The following is a 21,223-nucleotide window of genomic DNA, read 5'->3' as shown; positions in this document are numbered from 1 at the left end:
CTCACACACGAATGGTCACCCTTGAGTACACACACACACACACACACTCCTTCACTACACTTCCAGTGGACCACAGATGTTCCACGATTACTTCTGACCTTTTGTTCATCCTCTGCTTTCTCGTCAGATCAGTCCATACCAGTTATTGCTCTTAAGCTATCTGGAAATGATCACAGGCTGGAAGGCTCGTTGCTTTCATGTTACTCTGCACTTCCAAACCAAACATCTGGATTTGTATCTTTGTTTGCTTAGCTTACATATCCATTTACAGTACTAATATATCCATTTGATACGTTCAAGTGATTCCCACAATATGCAGTGCTGTTTCCATACGCATGCATGCTATACAGGGCACAACACAGTGTAAGTGGTTTGTGTTTTTGCCTAAAGCTGTTGCACAGAAGAGGGTTCAGAGAGGTTAAAATTAAACCAGCGGCAATACTGCTTGAGGTTGTAGGAAATCAGAGGTACTGACAAAAAAAACTGAGACTATTGAATGGTCATTTATGCGTTCATTTACATTCCTAATCAAGATCTTCCCATTTTTATGTTAAATCCATCACTGCAAAAGATTGCAATACCTCCATATGAACTTCTGAACAAATTATTGATATGTCATGCTGCAAATATAACATGGATGCTGCTCAGAATGGTCCATGGTGGTACAACAGGCTACACCTAGTCTTTAGTCTTGTACATGTCTTATTATGTACACTTAAAGGGGCATTTCACTGAAAAAAATAAAGTGATTTATTATGTGCATAATCTCACATAACAAGTCAATTTCAATTTTGAGGATAATATCCAGAAATCATGTAACCTGCACAGTAAACTGCACACTCCTTGGACCTATTTGTTTTTCTTCTTAGTGGCTGGTGAGGGTGGAGGTGGTGAAGAAAATGTTTTTGCAGCAGGTTCAGTCATCGCTGGGGAGTTCAGCTTTGTCTCAGCAGAGAACTCGCTGCTGTTCAGGAACCAGTTTTGTATTTCGCTGTTGAGTTTCAATTCTTCACTTCCCATGCGCTAAGATTTCCTGCTGGTCACCATACCCAACACCAGAAACTAATTTGAGCAAATAGGACAAATCTACAGGGGTTTCAGTTAGGGGGGGAATGGGGACGCTCTTCGCTGTTGCAGTCTCACTTTGTGATTTAGGTTGATAAGATGGGTGTATTTTTGCATAAAAATCATGCTGTTTTAAGAGTTATTGAAATTAGTTTGATTTCGTTTTATGTCAGCTGATGGACAATTATCCCATATAGTGTTAAATTCACCTCAGAGAGATGATAAAAAATGTAAAATACTTAAGATTAAGTGTTCACAGAGGGGTATTGTTGAGAGAATATGGTCTTCAGGTAGAGAGCAAACAAGTAAATAATGTCCGTATTGAAAATTCCTTTTTAATATAGTAGAAGTTGCTGAAGTTAAGTCTAATATCTAGATTAACCAAGAGTAAAAGATAACTACAAGTTACAGCGATTTCCTCGGAGCTCAGGAGCCTCTGCTATGAGATAGAGAGTGGGCAGAGGGTGTGATGGAAGGGTGGATGGCTTTCTCACTAGGTCAGTCTTATCTTGTATGCCTCTGCTGGCCACAATGCACCTAATTCCCCAAACTGTATCTGTCAGGCATACAGGCTCAGATATGAGTCAGCACTCAAATAAGAGCCACAGATAAAAGGGAATAATAGCAAGAGAGGGTACCAATGACACACACCACCTAGATACCACACACAGGGCTTCATGGCCTGGCTGCCTCCATGTACCTCAGCTTGAGATTAAGACTCAACGGTTAATGTCTGATGTGGAAAGTCAACCAGTGCACCCGAGGGTAAAAAAGATCAGAGAGAATGTTTTTCTTTTTTTGTTTTTCATGTAGGAATAAAGGAGATTCATTTATCATTCAGATATATTCTTTTTAAATTGTACAAGCCTTAAATTTATATTAATCCAAGCCACATGAGGCCACTTTCTGTAAATTAATGGTGTTGTGGCCAGCTCTGGTTTATCTCAAGGTTGGTCATGCATGGCCTTCATAGCAGCAGAAACCCACAGCTTGTCTGATCCCTGCAGACCCTACAATTACACTCAGTCTTCTCCGCTCATCTTGAGAATAGAATCCCTATAGGCTTTGCTGCATGTATTTTGTGTGTGTGTGTGTGTGTGTGTGTGTGTGTGTGTATGTGTGTGTGTGTGCGTGTGAGTGTGTGTGCATGTGTGTGTGTGTGTGTGTGTGTGTGTGTGTGCGTTCACTCACATGTGCGCATGTTTGTTGTATGCATATGTGTTGAAGTGACAAAGGCTCTTGTGGGTGAGAGCTGTCTCATTATAAGGGTGGCCACACACTTTTCTACATTAATGAGAATGTTTTCTGTATTATCATTCATCACTGTGCCTGTGGTGGCAATTACAGAGGAGCACTGTGCATAATGAGGACTGATTAATTAATTTAGGCCAAACAGGAGGGCTGGCTCTCTGCTAATTAGCATGGAGCATGGCTCGAGCATGAGCAGCAGACAACAGGTTACAGCTGATATTCCCACCTGCAGACACATCGCTGCACACGGCAGCAATTCAAATGTTGATCTTAGCATCTACAGTACATTGCAGAGCTCCAGAAATGTTTTCTAATTAAATGCAGTGATGAACTCTTTTACTGTGTTGGCAGTGTTTGTCAGTTTAGGATCAGGGAGTTTGTTCCTAGGACACCCTGGGTCCATAGAGTCCTCTTGTGGGGACTCTGAGCATTACATGTTAACTGTAAGTCTTGACTACTTGAGAAAGAGAACTGAAGTGTTCGGGAAATAAATTGCTACATTTTTTTACTTGAATAGAGAATATTTTCACATTAAGCAGGAACACTTCTAAAATCAAGTATGCATATGAGAAGATGTCTGAAGATACGCTTTTCAGACCTTGAAACTTTGAAACAATCCTCGTTCTATAAGTGTTGCTGGAGTCTTTAGATTTACCTTGTCAAGTCAGTGAAGGAGACAAAAGGCTCAGAGTCTGGTGCAGAATACAGCTGTCGCCCCCTAGTCTGCAGCATTGAGCCGGTGCCCTTGGTGTGCAGAGGAATTTGGCAGGATTCTATAAAGGTCAATTCTCAAACACACCCTCGAACTGAGCACAGGCCATAGCCATGGCATTTAAAGCTAATACTTAAATATTTAATCTAAGAAGGAGAAATCTGAACAAGTGTATGAGAAGCTCATTTCTTTAATTTTTTCATTAATTTTTTCATCCTGACTGAAAAGAGTTGTGCATTTACCTCCCTTTCCATGAGCGTTAACTATGTTCAAGGCCGCTAGCCTTACTCCCTCACCCATGACCATTTTCCCATTAAATCTGGCTATACCTGCTCGTTTCGAATATTACTATCAGTCATCCAGGCTCAGTCTGACCAAAGACCAGCACAGCACTCACAAAGGAGATTGGTCTATGCTCAGAAGTTTTGAAGGTGAGACTTTGTGATGTAGGCTACTTTCTAGCCAATATTTGTTTTTGCCCATTTCTAGATATGGATCCTGGGTAGTTTTCCAGTTTTTAAAACAGTGCATATTATGCAAACTGTGCAACACCTCTGAGAGTGAATGTTTTGTAATTACTTGAGAGGAACCTGTCCAGAGGCATCACCCTCTATAGGGATTAATATAGCCAATATGTTTACATATGGCAAAATATTCTTGATTGTCTGCCAGGCTGCCCAAACATTTTAGGCATTTCAGTGATGATCTTATCCATATCGACTTACAATGAGTGTAACAGTAAAGTGAATTTAAATTCCTACTTCACCAAGAATCAACCAATAGTAAGGAGTGCAGGGGTCACAGTCATAGTACCCTGACAATAGACATATGAATATGAATATGACTCTAAAATGTAAGGAAAGGAAACAAAAACTGAGGATGGTAGGATGTTTTTTCTTCAAGACGAGCTTGTGAAAGTAGAGAAGGAAGAGAGAATGTGAAGTATTTCTTGAAGAGATTAGCTTTCAGTTTACAACAGAGCACAGGGAGTGACTGCTGTCCTGACTGGAGTGGGAAGGCCATTAAGGAGCCAGGTGGGATGGTGTCTGGGTGGAGTGATGGCCAGGCTGCCACAGGGAAGAGAGCCAGACAGCCTGTAGCAGCAGAATGCAGAGCATGGGCTGGCGTGTGAGGCTGGACTATGGCCTGGAGGCGCAGTTTGTTTAGCATCCTTGTACACCACCACCAGGGTTTTGAATTCAATACAAGCAGCCACAGGCAGCCAGTGGAGGGAGTGGAGGAGCTTGGTGGGGAAATTTTGTTGAAGTTGAAGGCCAGGTAGACTGCAGCATTCTGGAGGAGTTACAGCAGCTCCCAGCCAGGAGGGAGGTTTACTGAGTCTCTGGTGAGGAAGAGTTTGATTTACTGATGTTGTAGAACAAAAATCTGAAGGCTTTGCTTTGGTTGTGGCTGCAGTATTACATGACAGCCTTGCATGGCAGTTATCTAGAATCACACCAAGATTGTTGGAAGTCTGGGTGGGAGTCACTGTGGTTTTGTCAGCAGTGATAAAGGTGTTGCAGATGTCAGGAAAGAAGAGCATCTCAGTCTTGTTATAGCTGAGCTTGAGGTGGTAGGCAGATATCAAATAGAGATGTGCACCTTAACCTCAGTGTTAGAGGAAGGAAAAGATAGAGTTGAGTGCTGTATGAATAGCAATGATATAAGTTGTGGGATGACACAATCAAGAGATTTTGTGTAAAGATAGAAGAAGAGGAGGCCCAAGACTGAGCCCTGGGGAACCCCAGTGGAGAAGGTGAAGACAGAGCTTCCCTCCATGACAAATCTGTTCAAACAGGTAGGAGGCAAACCTGTGAGAGCAGACCCAGAGATCCCCAAGTCGCGTGACAGTGTCAAAGGCAGCAGACAGATCTAGGAGCATGAAGATGAGTCTCAATCGAATGAGCTGCCTTGAAAGCAGACTGGTCCAACAGACTGGGGTGGCTTTCCCAAAGCATGTTGTAGTGCTGAGTATATCTTGAAGTCATTCTTCGAGATATTTGTTCATTTAATTAGTTAATTTCACTAGGCAAAAAAACTCGCAGCTCAAATGTGTTGTTCACGACACAAGCTGCTTCTCTGTTACCAATGGTTTTATCATTAGGCTACAACTACATAGGCCTATATCTGATTTAAAGTTGAGGTTTCTTCAATCGACTTGTTATGCTTTCAGCTTAGGAAATTGATGATTCCTTTATTTTAAGTAGTTCTTGAAAATTTGTTGTCACGATATCCTTTGGGAAACATATGGAGTAGTTCTAGCTGCCTTGAAGGCAGATGATACGCGACTAGACATCAGTGAGGAGTTGATGATGGTGGTCAGGAAAGGATGCAGATCAGCAGCGATGGTCTTGAGCTCTTCTAGGAAATCATCAAGTAGACCTGGGGGTTGATAAGGTACAACAATGCGAAGGGGAGCAGGATGGGTTATAGTGAAAGCATAGAATAGAAATGAAGAAATAGTGTGAAGTGTGAAATAAGAGGAAGAAGAAATCTCCATGTACTGTAGGAGAGATGAGCAAATCTGTGCCACCACCATGGCCCTAAGGAGAATGGCTGAAGCTATACAGTGTGTGTTGCTGTATTCTCTGTGGTGAGGGCAATGAAATGCAGAGACAGGAGGTAAGCATAAGGTAAGATTGCCGACTGACAGTTCCACAGCTCTCCCTCTCTGGTAGTCTGAGTGCAAGGAGACCTTTGGGAACAGATAAAGTGAGATACAGTGCGATGATGAGGTGGATAGCCTTGTTGACATGAACAACAGGCGGGGGAGAGAATTGGGATAGAGGTGAAGTATGAGATATGGAGGCAGAAACAAGAACAAAAATACAAACCAATGGGCCGTGATGTTCCTCGATGGACTTCACAGATGGACTCTCTTGTTTTATTGTGACAAAGCCGAGTAAGGTGAGGCTGCCACTCTATCACCACTGGTGTAGAGGATCTGAGATGCAGATACTACTACCAACGACAAACAATCCCTATCAGGTGTGATTCAGCTCAATCGCTGATTGTGTATCAGGGTGGGTCTTATCATTAACAGAATATGTGTGAAATAAGGCTTTAAGCAGTTATACCAAAAGGCAGTTGGCCTACAGAAACCAAGCACTGGGTGTTTACATAACAGTTAAGAAAGAATATGAAGCAATTCTAAACACAATCAACCCCAGCACAAGTCAAAAAAGGTTAACCTGCCAATCCAGGTGACAGAACATCAGCTAATTCTCCTGACGCACTGACATTACTACACTTCAACAAGTGTAATTTTCATAGGCACTGGGATACGCTTGGTGTGTTCTCTAAAGGACCAGACATGGAAACTGGCATTGTCAGCCTACTTTATTCATGTCAACCTGTCAATTTTCAATTGTCACTTCTACCCACAGTCATTGTTTGTTGTATTACATTGCTTCAGGGTTTAGAGCGAATATGGAGGTTTAATTTGTCCCTATAGCTGTCCCACCAACCAGAGGGAGAGCATTGTCAGTCTTCACCTCGTTTTGCTCTCATTCATGCATCTGACATGACATCTATTATTTGTGTTCTGCAGTTGGGGCTGGGAGATTTTTTGCCCAAATTTCTCCACCGGCACATTGTGCAAGAAGATTGTGGCATCTGCCAGTGGCTCTGACTGTGTTTTCCTCTTAGCTAACATCTTCTCCTGTGGGCTTAACAAGGGCTGCTTGAAGCCACAATCAGGGATTTTGACCATACATGGTCAAAAATGGATATAATTAGGTAGATTCTTGGTTAATGTTGCTTAATGTTGCAATGTTAATAATGCAATGTTGTTTACAGAAAATAAGATTTTGGCAACTTTCTTAACCTAACTTCAAATACAGGTTTATATTCATCGTAGTTTGCCACAGATGCACATTGCAAATATACTCAAACCATTTCAGGTTTAGCAATAAAGAAGCATTAGTGCATTTTTTTTGTGGTTTTTTTTCAATTTTCCAAAATGCAGCAGGCATATTATGTTCTTCTTTAATGATACAATAGGATGGTGAAGTAGAGTAGAGCAGATAGGAAGAACAGAAGAGTATGTTGTGGCAGGAGTGGTTACTAGTCCCACAGGGGTAAAAGTGGATCCAGATGTTGGAGCCAATGACTACACTTTCTCTATGCATATTAAAATCTCATACTTAGTGGCCACACACACACAATGTTAGTCTTAAACTCAAGGTCTCTGTTAGTCAAATTGAGAATGGAATTTCTGTAATTGTACATCCTTTTTCCCCACGGCGCAGCCGAGGGCATCACGGGGCAAATTCAGGTCAGTCAGTCAGTCAGGTGACGCTTAGTGAGATGATGCGCTTCGTCAGATGGCCTGTAGAGGGCGTTTTTGACTGTGAGATGCAGTGTTTCCCATACAGAGGCACAAAATCAAAAGTTGCTCACTGTATAGAAATGGATCTAAAATGATGTACAGACAGCAGACCAGCAGCATTGCATTCAATCCACAGAGTCTCCCGGTGTAAAAACAAAAGTGAAATTTGACATTCCACAGTCAGTAACGGGGATTTGTAGACAGTAACTTGTCTTCGCTGCCCTACAAACTTTAACGGTAGGTGACTTTAACGTTACCTTGTGGTATTTAAGTAACATTAGTGGAATTAGGTAATTTAACCGTGTCGCAGTGCTTCAGAGCATAGAATTGAACACGCGCCGTGGGTCTGTACAGGATCTGTGCTTGTTTTTTTTTGGGGCATTAGGCTACTACCCATTTGTTTACATTTGGACTATGAATTAATTTGACAAAAACTTTGCATATCTCTCTGCAAACATACATGCAAACTTCACTATAATTGAACTTGTTTCCAATGCACATCCACTTGTTGCCGTTATTTCAACATAATGTCACAAAAAAACTGAAAAAATGTGAAATTGCATTGGAATCAAGTGAAATGATCTCACCCCATTGGCAGAGTTTTTCAGGTAAACAAGACTCAACATTAGACTAAATGACTTGGATACTGGATATTTTTGCAGTGTGTAAGTCAAGACAAAGAGAGACAAACACTTCAAATGCTGGAAATGATCTGAGAGCAGGGTGTGATCACAACTGCGGTTGAGAAATATGATTTTTCAGGCATCGCAATCTGCAATTGGCAATAATATGTGCGAAGGGAGGGAGAATGGCTGGCAGCGGTATTTCATAATAACCATTTAAAAATAGTCCTTGAGAATAATTGTGTGCACTTGATCATACATTTAGATGCAGAGTAAATATGCTGAGCAGCTGATGCAGGAGACAGGTGATTGATAGCTACAGGAGCATTGCTCCTACCAATGACATGTTTGGAGAATGGTACTCTCCTTTTTTTTTTATCACTTCTAAGTGTTCCCCAACACAGCCTGTGAATATTAACACAAGACAATCATACAGAGATCTGCACTGCTATTTTGACACCTGCCTTAAGGCGCATAAAGAGCAACCAGAGTTTTCCCTGTTGATTATATCAGCAGGGAACTACAAGTTGCGTGGCTTATTATATTTTTCCCCTTTCTCCCTCTCCCGTCTCTGAATAAATGTCAAGCTTTACTCTTGCTCTGTAAAGAGGGCAGGGACTCATGAATCTCCAAATGGAAAGGTTAATGCATTCTTAAGTTAATCAGTGACAGCAGGGATTCTATCAAGCTGTGGATTTTTCTAGTGCACTGGCTTGAATTCAATTTTACATACATACTGTATAAGCATTACAATGGACATGGCAATATTTAGATATTTAGATTGTTTATTAGACATTTACTTACTTACAGTATCTATGGCCTTTTCTTCTTCCTGGTTGCCAGGGACTGTGGCCGGTTTTGTCGGTTTTTAAGTAATGCAAAGGTCAAGCTGTGGCAACTTGAGCAATCTCATGAATTTCTCTTCTCTCTCTTCTCTAATAGTGGACATTATTTCAGCTTCTCATTTACTCATGGAGTTGACATAGATTTCCCGTAGTGAGTATGAAAAACGAAGGAAGAGGGAATTTGGAGTTCCTTATTATGCACTCATATTTGCAAATATACTTTTTTGTACATATTCATGAGAGCAATGCAGGGGAGAAGAGAAATAAATCCTGAATTATTTAGTGTTTATTTCACATCAGATCCATCCAATATAAACAGAATTTAATTTTACCAAGTGCTGACGTTGCCTTGTGTGTTATCTCGCATCGACTAAAGAAAATACAGGTCACACAGCAAATACACACAACCGCAGACACGTAGCATTCCGCATAGTGGCTGTACTCTACTGTTTATGATTCATATCATCAGTCCTGTGGCAAAATAGTCACCCATTATTTCTTCTTGTTCCTCCTAGTCTCCATGTGGGTAAGAATGACCTCCTGACCTTCTATGATGGTGATGACTTGACGGCCAACATCCTGGGCCAGTACAGCGGCACGAGGCCCCACTTCAAGCTCTACACTTCCATGGCCGATGTCACCATCCAGTTTCAGTCAGATCCTGCCACCAACATATATGGCTACAACAATGGCTTTGTGGTCCACTTCTTTGGTGAGGCTCTGGTTTTGAGAACATGTTTTTTAGTTGTTTTTCTTTTTTTTTTTTTTTTTTTTTTAGCTTTGATTAAGGTGTCTTTTTTATTAAATAACTACATTTTCCTTTTCAGTTAATCTCCCTTTAATGCTGCCAATTTACTGAATGAAAACTGGTTTGATGTCAATCAGAAGTTGGAATACAAACTCATGCCTGAACTTAAGGGGACAATATGCACTAAAACAGAATTGTCATATGCTATTCCTATGATCTTAGTAATTTCAGTCAACACTTGTGAATGTGAATTACTACTGTATCTCCCAAAGCTTGAATCCATTAAGCCTAATATTGGCTTAATGGAAATCTGTCATATCTATCATCAAGCGCCACGTTCTGGAGCTGCTCCATTGACAATTCATGAAAGGCTGACTGTGGATTCAATGGAGTGGAGTGTTTGAGCTTTTAAAGTCAAATGTACTCGATGTTATTGCCGCTCTAAGAACCAGATAGTGCATCCCATTCCCATAGTAAATCACTCTGGGTGCTGTCACTGGGTCCATGTTGGTCTTCTGTTTGTGGAGCAGCTTCAGGAAGTGTTGCTTGATAACATCACACATTAAAGTGTTGGCTGTCTTACTTCAAGCTTTGAGAGGGACATGCTCATGTTCATACTGTAAATCATGACTCAACTGTGCAAGATCATGAGAATAATATACAATATGTGACTCTATTTTGGGGTGGACTTTCTCTTTATATGACAAAAACAAGAAACCACTGCTAGAACTTAGTAAGAGAGGAAAAGATTAAGACGTGAAGAATATAAAATATTACTCATGCATAGAAGCTAGCAGGCTCCCAGCATGTCTTTATCTGTTGCTCTCTCTCTTTCTCTTTCTCTCTCTCTCTCTCTCTCTCTCTCTCTCTCTCCCTCCCTCCCTGCCTTCTGAATTAGCCCAGGTGCACAGGATTAGACGGCAACAAACACAGAAACACAATAATAGGGTGCACATCAGCTGGATTTGCCCGGTGCTTTGTGTGCTCGGCCGTGTGTGCTGCAGTTAGGGAGGTGAAGATTGGCTGGTGCCAAACCACATGCTGCGTTCCTCCTAGCAAACTTCACAGGCTTCTGTCCCTTCAAATTTACATTTTTCTCCCCAACCACTACTATTTCATATAATCTAGTTCATTCCCTGCACAGGATGCTACTGTGTATTACTAGTAATTCCCTTGAGTAACTCCCTTCCGTGTGTCCCTTTAGAGCCTGGGTCCAGCTGTATAAAGAATTGGAAATGTAATGTTCTTCATACAAGAACTAATGTTTAACCCCAATGACATAGTCTTTCCTTATCATTCTAATGTAATTCTTCATTCTCCATCCCCCGTTCTCTCACTTTCCCTCCAACCAACACCATGTAACACCATCCACTCCATGTCCAACGCTAACAGAGGTGCCAAGGAATGACACCTGCTCCGAGCTGCCAGAGATCACCAATGGCTGGAAGAGCACATCCCATCCTGACCTGATCCACGGCACGGTGATCACCTACCAGTGCTACCCTGGGTATGAGTTGGTAGGCTCAGAGATCCTCATGTGCCAGTGGGATCTCACGTGGAGCGGAGACGTGCCGAGATGTGAGGAAGGTGAGAGAGGACAGTACAGGATATTCAGTCATTTCTCCATTCGCTCACAAGGACAGCGAGCGAGGGTTGAACCAGGCCGCTCATATATTCCCTTAATCTACTGCTTTACCTGTCATAGTGAGCAGACTATAATAGACTGCAGAATTAAACTCACATGGCTGACATCTAGCGTCTACATAATATTTGTGCAGATTAAAGTGACTTAAACTTTGCTGGTCACAAATTTTCTGAATGACATTTTGTGTAATTGGCACTGAGCAGAGTGGTGTCAGGGTGTCATGATGCATCAGTATGCCAGATGTAAATAAAACCTGAGCGATCATCTAGTGGCGGGAATATTTATGATGAATTTTGGGTAATGTATTAGACTCTAGGCCACCAATTAAATGCAGTTTCTAGTAATTGGAAGCTAACAAGAACCAGTAGTTCACAACAACAACTGATAACACTGACTAGTGATTTTTGCCATGAAGGAAGAATATTACTGATCAAATACTTAGATTAATACGGGGCAAACTACACATAACTACAATCTAAAAATTGACAAAATAAATATACAAATATAATCAAAACTGGTATGGAAAGAGATTGATAATATAGGTTATCTGTTCATAACTTGTTAATTATATAGTATAGAAAAAGCTTGTTACATAGAGTTTTTATTATTACTATTGTACTACTGCTACTACTACAACTACTAATACTACCAATAATATTATTTATAATCCTAAAAATCGTAATATAATCATCATAATCATATGTGTTTGTGTTGGAGCAGTCATGACGTGTCAGGACCCAGGGAGTGTGGAGCACAGTCAGAAGGTGATCACAGGCAGCCGCTTCACAGTCGGGTCCACAGTTCAGTACATCTGTAATAAAGGCTACATCCTGTCAGGCAGCGGTCTGCTCACCTGCTACAACCGAGACTCAGCCACCCCCAAGTGGAGCAACAGGTTGCCCAAGTGTGTCCGTAAGTCAGACAAGACACACACACACACACACACACACAGACACACACACACACACACACACACACACACACACACCAATTTCCAATATATTGTGTGTTTCAAAAGTAGGAATGCATTTTTATATACATTATTGATACTCTTTGTATTATACAATGTTTTTACTGCTTCCATACACCTATTATTTACAGACTATTGAGTGTTTAATTATTTTATTAAAATGACTAAATATGTTAAAAATGCCTGAACTTATACAGCTTCCTTTTCAATCATATTATTAAAACTGGTATACCTACTTTTGAAACACCCGGTATAATGATTTAAACATCTATGTAATCACCTTTGTGTTACTGTTGTTTCATTTGTGACACACCGCAGCCACGAGGACTTTTTTTTTTTTTTACATTATATGGAAGCACAAGATCAGATCTACAAAATCTTGCATTTGAATCTTGTTACACTGTCTTCAAAGTTTTCTGACCCTTTCAATGTAGTTCTGCAGTAGCCACGCTTGTAGAAGTTACACAGTCTATGCTAAATATTGGGTTAATACAGAAAAAAATTTTAATTAGATAAAATCATTAGAAAGTGTGATTTGCACAGCATTGTTGAAACATTTTTTAAAATTGTTATCAAGATACATGTTTGTGCATTTTTGCCACATCCGGTCCCTGCTGTTGGAAATTGATAGGTCCCACTCTTCACTGTCATGAAGTAGAAAATAAATGACTTGTTCTGCCAGTTGATGTGTGGGTAGATTTTTATGTGCCTTCTTGTTTATGTGCTGGATTGACAGGTTGTTTTTCTACGTGTCCATGGGTGTTTGTGCACTTCCACGTGTTCATGAGTGTGTTTGAGCTGTTGAAAATGATACACAACAAGCATATTTCTATGATGTACTAAGACATCGTCCTACCTGTGTCCTCTCAGCTGAAAAGTACGAGCCATGCAGGAACCCCGGTGCTGCCTCCACCAGTGTGCAGAGCTCTGAAAAGGCTTTCTACCAGGCAGGAGAGACGCTGACCTTCTCCTGCCACTCAGGCTATGAGCTACAGGGGGAGCCCACCATCCACTGTGTCCCGGGACACCCGTCGCAGTGGAACAGCACGCCCCCTGCCTGCAGAGGTAAATCACACCTATGTAGTCCAACACAACATGGCAAATGTTTTATCTTACAATGTTCGGAATATTTGGTAAATACTATTTGACCTAGTTCTGCAGCTTATGACATGCTGTTGATTCTGTGGCAGTTTGTGAATGTATTGTCAGGACTGTATTTTGTACTTTAGTGGAATAGAATATACAGTGCTAACACTAACGCTGACTTTTGGGCCGACTACTCACTAAAGTGCAATTGGTCTTTTGCAGCATCCTCAACCCAATATGTGAACGAACGCAGGCTGGATGGTAAGTCATGTTATGAGGCACTGCGGTATCATTGCAATCCTATTATGATTATTTCATTATTTCTTCAGTATTTTACAGAAAGAATACCTGCATTTTTTTTCCTTTTTTTCTTCTTTTTAGTTGTTAATGAGGACTATGACATCGAGGGAACCAATGTTGCCCTTGCAGTTTTGATTCCAGCTGCAGTCATCTTGGTGGTTGTCCTCGGGATTTACATCTACTTTGCAAAGTAAGAAAAAGGCTAAAACTTTATTCATTACCTTTGCAATTCAAATGAGCCTCCACATAATGTTCCCTGCTCCTCTTCTCTTTACTCAGGCTCCAAGGGAAGTCTATCAGAATGCCATCGTCCTTGCCGCCGTATGACAACATGACAGAGGAGTCGGCTTTTGACAACCCAATATATGAGAGCGGAGTAAGTACAGATGTCATGAATCTGCAAGATGTGGATTCACAGAACACCAGTGTGCTGTCCTGATCCATTTCCATCCAGCTGTCCACCCGCCCGTCATCTCATGTTTCACCAGCAGAGGGCACCCTTCACCTCATCTCGCCTCACCACAGCAGTAAGCACAGAGCCATAAGTGGCCCTGGTTCAAAATGTTGCTCCTTTAACAAAATATTAAAAGAAAGGAGGAGAGGAGATGGATGCCTTCCACACCCGTCCCCCATCCCATCCTGAGGTCAGAAGTCATTTTGCATCTTGGATTTCCATACATCATTCACCTTTTTGTAAGAGTGACATGGCAGACTGTGCACCATTTACATCACTCACATTATGTGTTGTGTCACCTATGTCTTATTAATGCAATAATGTTTTATGCTGCGATCACAACAGTTCTGTAAATGCACCTATGTTGGTATAATCTACTATGTGCAGAATTTTGTTTAATCTCAGTGATATTGAGATGCAGCTGATCATCAACATCTGTGATGTTATGTTTGAGGAATTTCATTTTTGGTTGTTCCCATAGTGCTGAGGAGCTACATGATGCTAAATGATCACAGCTGTTTCTGCACATTAGCCACAATGCAGCCTCAAAATTTGTCAGTGTCATTACAATAGAAGTTCATTGTAACTTTGATTTATCATGGGTTTTTATAAAGAAAACATCACAAAAAGCTAGTAAAATATTGGGTATAATAACATACATCGTAGTTCATTTATGCATTATCAGCACAAACATATGATTTGTTTAATGCATGCAACACCAGCATTGTAGCATAGCATATCTCCAAGGCAGAGCCAATGGTGACAGATTTATTCATTTGAAATGAATGAATAAATGAATAAGTTGTGATCGTAGCATAAACGTTAACTCTGTTGTGCAATGTCAGTAAGGAAGGTCAAATCACAGAAATGTCTATTTTACTTTAGAGAGCTGTGACGGATATTCTCTCATTTGGATTGCTGGAATTAAATTCTCATTGTTCGTACAAGCAATAATGCAGTTCAACCACTTTAACATTTCCGGCTTGAAAATTCACGTCACACAAAAAAACATATTTCAACTATAGCCTACATAGTCAAATATAGTCAACTATTTGTAGCCATAGGCTGTTGTGTGAATAGTGAATGTATGAATATGATTCCTCTGTCGTTCACTATTCTTTGCATGTATTCCATGTGTGTCTCCATTTTGACTGGGCCATCCTCTCCCCTCTTTCCCTACTCACTCAGCACTGGCAGACCTATTCTAGATACTAAAATCTATGCTTGTCTGTCCCACTTTGGCTGTACTGCAGAAGAACTATGAGGTGAGGTCTCCTGATGCTGATAGTCGACCATAAAGAGCACATCTCACCCACTGTCACCTGCCCCTGCAGCCATAGTTTTGACTACCTCTCCCAACCTGCCACCCATTCTGCTGATCTGGGTTCAGTACAGAGCTTCAATCAGCACTTTGCAGGCCCATGAATTTCTCTGCAACTGATCCAATCCAACCATTCTTCTTCTTCTTCTTCTTCTTCTTCTTCTTCTTCTTCTTCTTCTTCTTCTTCTTCTTCTTCTTCCTCTTCTTCTTCTTCCTCTTCTTCTTCTTCTTCTTCTTCTTCTTCTTCTTCTTCTTCACTGTTAAAATAAAGTGTGTTGAAATGAGTTTGTACCAACTGCCAACACCCAAATGGAGTCCAAAGTGTACTGAACCACTGCTTGGTGAGAGTTCTGAGGCTCAATATGGGTGCAGAGAGACGTGTAACCTGTTGTGAAACACAAAATGGTGTTTGTTTACACCAGAAATAATGGATAGGCGCTTTGGAACAACAAACAGTGCTTTGAAACACCTTTCAGAGTTGCAGAATTCTTACCTATAAAAATGAAAACATCCTTCCTTCTAAAATATCTACAAGCTGTTTGGAGTTACTCTGTAGCTCCGACGTCAAATGAACAAAAGCCCGACGAATGTCTTGATATGCCCCCAAAAGAGTTCTAGTTTTTTTTTTTTTACCTCTGGGGCTCTAATGATTTGCAGTGCTGAGAGAAAAGGCTCGGCGTGGCTGTCACTCCACGGTGATTGAACTACCAGTTGAACTACCAACCCTCTCGGTCTTGAGGGCAGACACTCTTTAGCATAGGTCCACTGAGTTGGATGAATGTTAGACAGCTGAGGTATTAGCCGGTGAATGTACCTTTTGTGCTCAGGAGCCACTCAGGTAACCAAATAGAAAGAATCGCAGTGTTACAGGAGAGTGTGCAGGCAATCCTCTTTCATGAGATGGAAATACTGAAAAGCAAAGAGGTTCTACCAAAGTGAAATATCACTTTAAGTGCATGGCCATGTGCAGACTCAAGAACAGTGACAAACGGCTTCAAAAGGATGAGGAAATAATGTGTAATGTCACTACTGATGATGACACTGGTTATCAACCTGTACTGCGCACCAAGATAAAATTTATGTATTTTAAACAAAGTAAAACATAGAATATGAAATGTTGACAACAGGTTACATTTTCTTGTATTGTGCGTAATTGTTTCACTTCTTGTCTTCAAATATTATAGCTCTACTAGTCAATCAAGAACTGTCATTCAAGTTTTTACTGTCTTACTGTCTGTGTGGTGGACAGGTAATCAATAATCAGTCATTAGGCGGTCAACAGTCAACAGGCGGATAGAGCGGATGTATAGTGTAAATATTAAATAATAAGTGTATATCAACCAGGCTTTTCTCATTCAGCTTTATTTTTCACATGATGAGAATGAAAACATTTTCTCAGTAACAGAAAGCATTAAGATGAGGATATTCTGATTACTAATGCTGTTCTTAACGGTGTACATACAGTACCTCTGTGGCTTTCCTGGGTTCTGATACTTTCACAATGTGCATCAAGTCCTATTTCAAATTTATGCTATTACTGTGCTATACTGTAGGTCAAAAAGTCAAAAAGTCAGGTTCTGTTAGGATTATGTAAATATAGTTCTGGGGTAGATGAGGTTTGAATCTTTCCAGTAATGCAGGACTTCATGGTCTAGCTGAACTTGTTTTATCCTGACCATGCATGAAAACATGATGATACAGGGATGAATAAGGAGGTGACAGCACACAAAAGCTGCAATTTATGCAGCGCTATCAGAAATTTTCTAACATGACTATTAGTAATTGTCCCTCCACGTGAGCAGGAAGGCCAAAATTTCGGTCTGGCTCATGAACTCAATATATTTTCCAGACTCTGTTTTGTAAACGCAAATCTCTAATGATTGTTGAACTTGAAGGGTGTTTTAAATCACATTTAGTGTATTAGCATACGTTTTATGTGGTTAAATGTGAAATAACATCATGCAAACAGTGCACTACCTTTCTTTCAAAGCACAATCATAATGCTTCAAGCCCCTATTTTTTCTAACAGCATTCTTTTCACTCAAACCTGCCCCCCTCTCTCCCTGTGTCTCTTTCTTCATAACATATCAGTAAAGTTTATATAACCTTGTGCTGCTGTTGTACAATAATATTGTGAAGGTATGGGAACAGTGAATTTGTAACATCTAGATCACATTTATTCTTCTGTGTGATATTTTGTCAGTAGGGTCTTAAACATATAGCAACACTTTACTCTAGGGTGTATAACTAATGATTAATTTGTCAACTGTTTATTGCTGAACATGACTGCTTCATCAATGAAACATAATGGAAAACCAATGTTGCACCTACAGATAAATGAGTGTGGAAATAATTAGGAATACTTGGAATTAGGAATTGAAATATTATCTCATTAAAAGATAGCAAACCTTTAAAACTTTACCATATGAAGCCCAAATATCTTTTATAACATGGCCTCAAACATTTGAGTGAGAATGAAGGATGTCCTTCAGTGATACATGCCATAGAAAACATTTTTTTGAAGTATTATATATAGGTCACATTTTCTAAATGCTTGTGACCAATTCAAAACTGTGGTTAATGTACATAATTAGATGTTAACCAGAGCAATCAAATCTAAAGGCATACATAATGCTCGCTATTCTAAATCAATCAAGATCAAATATTATATATATTATTTATATATATTATTATATATATAATACAATTCATTATCCTGTCAGTTAATTTGTTTCTCTCTAGTCAGCAGTTGTTAGTTAATGCAGAGTTAATCATTAGTGACAATTTTAGAAACAATGTTTTCACATGATAATTCCTGATTACTACTAGATACGCAATCATTAGTTGTGCACCCTAAAGTAAACACCAACATATCTATAAATATTTCTCTGTTCTTATGATGTACATTTTATTGTTTATGTTTTTGTCATGTCCGTGCTGAATTATTGGTGTGGTATTTCCTTGATGACAAAACATGATGCCCTCCAATAATCATTGCAAACAACTCAATATTATGTATTATTATGTATACTATATTATTTTGGCCAGCCAACCTCACACAGTTATTTTTGCATTTGTGTCAGATCAGAAAGAAAGAGAAGAATTTTCTTTAAAATGCATAATTTTCTTCATTATCATTTATGCATTCCAAATGTAATATTTATTTGTATTTCACAAATTGTACAATCCTTTACCATAATCATTCCTTTTTAACTGATTTGTTTGTCTGGTCTTTACAGGACAAATGAAAAAGATAATGAGGTGTCCATTTAGAGACCTTAAAGCAAGAATTGCTCAAGCTTTGCCTTTTGGGACCCTCTCTGCACTTCTCATCTTTCCCTCCAACCTTTTTGCTCCCAAATGTTTTCTTTCCATTTTCCCTTTTTGTGGGCTTTTGTAAATACTGTATGTCTTTCTTTCCACGATCAGATCTGCAAATCTATGGATCACCATGGTGTTATTTTTATAAAGTAAAATGCTGATGACCTCTGGTGGTGTTTGTATGTTTTTGTGTACTTTTTAAAGCCCAAAGAGATTGAGAGAGATGGTACTCAGATTGTTAAAGAGATCTTTTAAGTACAAACTTACCACGATCCAACATTCTTTGAATATTTGCCACCATTACTCTCTTTTCAGTGTGTGTATGGGTCTGCTATTTATAAATAAACTGCCTGTCCAATATGAGAGTGCCTCACAGCTGGCTATAACCTGAGAAATCACATATGTAAATCATTGTAAAATATATAACCTTTCATTTAATTAGACATTATTTTGTAGGCCTGAAGTTTTCAGCACTCCACACTCTGGATGTTGGTCTGTTCCTTCATGCACAATAACCTACTGGCTACTTGAAGTTTCTCTTCATGAAACAAACAGAAATTATCCCAAATATTTTTCTTTTGCCTATACAATGTAGAACCAACTGCATACTGCTTCAGAGGGTTTCTCAGATCCATGCTTTCATACTGGGAGGCACCACCTTTGTTCTTATGTTTGTATGTAAAGTCAACACTAGAGGCTAAGTAGCAATTAGTTTGTGATACATGTGTTCAAAATGTAGTTGCACCACAACATTAAGGCAGACCCTAACTAACTGGGAGTTTGGGAATCATTACTAAGACGAGTTCCCAATAATACAATTCAGTAACCTGCTAACTGGCACTTGCAGATGATTAAATCACCAATATTTTTCAGGCTGTTGAATGAAACCTCAAATTATTGAGTTGCAAATGGCATAGAAATGTGCTGTGTAACTTTGTTTACAGTTTCAATTAGAGTTGCCTACGAGCTTGTGTAACTATTGAGTTGTTGCTTAGGGTCATATTGTAACTAATTGTTGTGGTGCAACTGTTTGTGTTTTAGTTATTTGTAAATCATATCCTTTTTGCACTCTAACAAGGCTGTTTCAGCATCACAGCTGGTGCAGCCAGACCCAGGAAATTAAATCACCTTGAAATAACTATAATCTTCTGATTAATAATAAAATAATTCAAGTGTTGTTTCATGGTTTCTATGTGAGTCATTAATGAGTAATTAATGGACAACCTACTAATTTTTGATGAGTTTTGTTCATGGTTTACAAGGTTATTAAAAATGAATGAAAACAATCCCTTAACTCAGACATTAAATTATACCTAATGTTTAAATTAGAGTTCATGTAGCATCATAGGTAAGCGCTTGGTTTTCAGTTTTCAGAGGTTTTTTTGCCTGGTCAATAAGCTTATTAATGAAAATAAAAAAATGTAAGTGTCCTAAAATCCATTCAATTGACTTTGACTAATTTGTACAATAAAATTACATTTACCAATTTATGTTACTTGAATAACTGGATTAACTGGGACAGAATCTAGTGAAGATCAGCACTGTAAGGTGGGAGCCACGTTATAAGTTTCATTCAGTGCAGCAATGATGAAGCAAACCAATCTTCAACATGCTGCTGGAAGCATGCAAGTATATAAAGAGCAGGGGAGACCCAAGAACGGATCCTTAAGGAATGCCTTGGAAAACTGGAGTAGATTAAAATTTGTCTATGAGAGTGCAGTGGAAATGCCTGTGAGGATTTTCCATACCTCAGATAATTCTCAAACATCAATTTCCTACCTGGTGAAGGACATTTGAAATCAGTGCTTTTTCAGTATGGCAGCACACTTCAGTGAGACCTAAAATCACACATTGGTTGGAAATTGCTATTATTATCTTCAGATTTATTTGATAAAAATTTGATCCTCAAAGCTTTAAAGTCACTCTGTCAAAGCTGTGTTGAACACAGTTGAGTCCTTCTGTGGGACCAGAGACAAATTTATATCTGGAGAGAGAGAGGGAGCTCCATCTGTGACGCCTGCATCAATTCACGCCTGCTTGCCCTCATTCAGATTAATCAGACAAATGTATAACAAGGGAAATACACACGAGTCAATATAAATATACAAATAAATAAATAATAACTCCAAAGCATATAACAACACATTTCTTAACAAAGGTTGCAAGATTTCAGATCGTGCATTAGAGTCCCACTGCTCTTCACACACATTCTGTCCACACTTGCTAAGACATACTGTACATCAGTTTACTAAGACATTTATATAGAACAGCACTAATCTGCATACTACCTGGCATTACTACACCACTACTCCATCTACATGCTTCACTGAAATTTTTTATCAACCTGTTTCCTGTGTTTCAGCTTAAGTCTTTGCACTGAAGGAAGGAATCTCATTATTTTTTACATGCTTGCTAATAGTGGCTGCAGGAGGGCATAAAACTCCACTGCAGTATTTTAAGATATTTGTCCACCAAATATGGAGCCAGATAAAGGTGAGCTCAAACTCTTTGTCATTGCTGATCTGACCAGTGTGATGTGCTCTTCTAAAAGG

At 39.6% G+C, this 21,223-nt stretch overlaps 1 protein-coding gene across 1 annotated transcript in view; it reads left to right on the top strand.

The window, feature by feature from the left end:
- Positions 1 to 14,014, top strand: part of LOC139931809 (seizure protein 6 homolog) — a 103,939-nt gene extending 89,925 nt beyond the window's left edge. Inside the window, exons 11-17 of the mRNA XM_071925411.2 lie at positions 9,342 to 9,538; positions 10,967 to 11,161; positions 11,940 to 12,131; positions 13,060 to 13,254; positions 13,498 to 13,536; positions 13,657 to 13,765; positions 13,855 to 14,014. Coding sequence (XP_071781512.2) covers positions 9,342 to 9,538; positions 10,967 to 11,161; positions 11,940 to 12,131; positions 13,060 to 13,254; positions 13,498 to 13,536; positions 13,657 to 13,765; positions 13,855 to 14,014 — 1,087 coding nt within the window. The remainder of the gene's footprint in view (positions 1 to 9,341; positions 9,539 to 10,966; positions 11,162 to 11,939; positions 12,132 to 13,059; positions 13,255 to 13,497; positions 13,537 to 13,656; positions 13,766 to 13,854) is intronic.
- Positions 14,015 to 21,223: the final 7,209 nt, after the last annotated feature.

This window comes from Centroberyx gerrardi, chromosome 11, assembly GCF_048128805.1.
Source record: "Centroberyx gerrardi isolate f3 chromosome 11, fCenGer3.hap1.cur.20231027, whole genome shotgun sequence".
In the NCBI taxonomy this organism is placed as follows: Eukaryota; Metazoa; Chordata; class Actinopteri; order Beryciformes; family Berycidae; genus Centroberyx; species Centroberyx gerrardi.
This window is presented reverse-complemented; position numbering and strand designations above follow the sequence as displayed.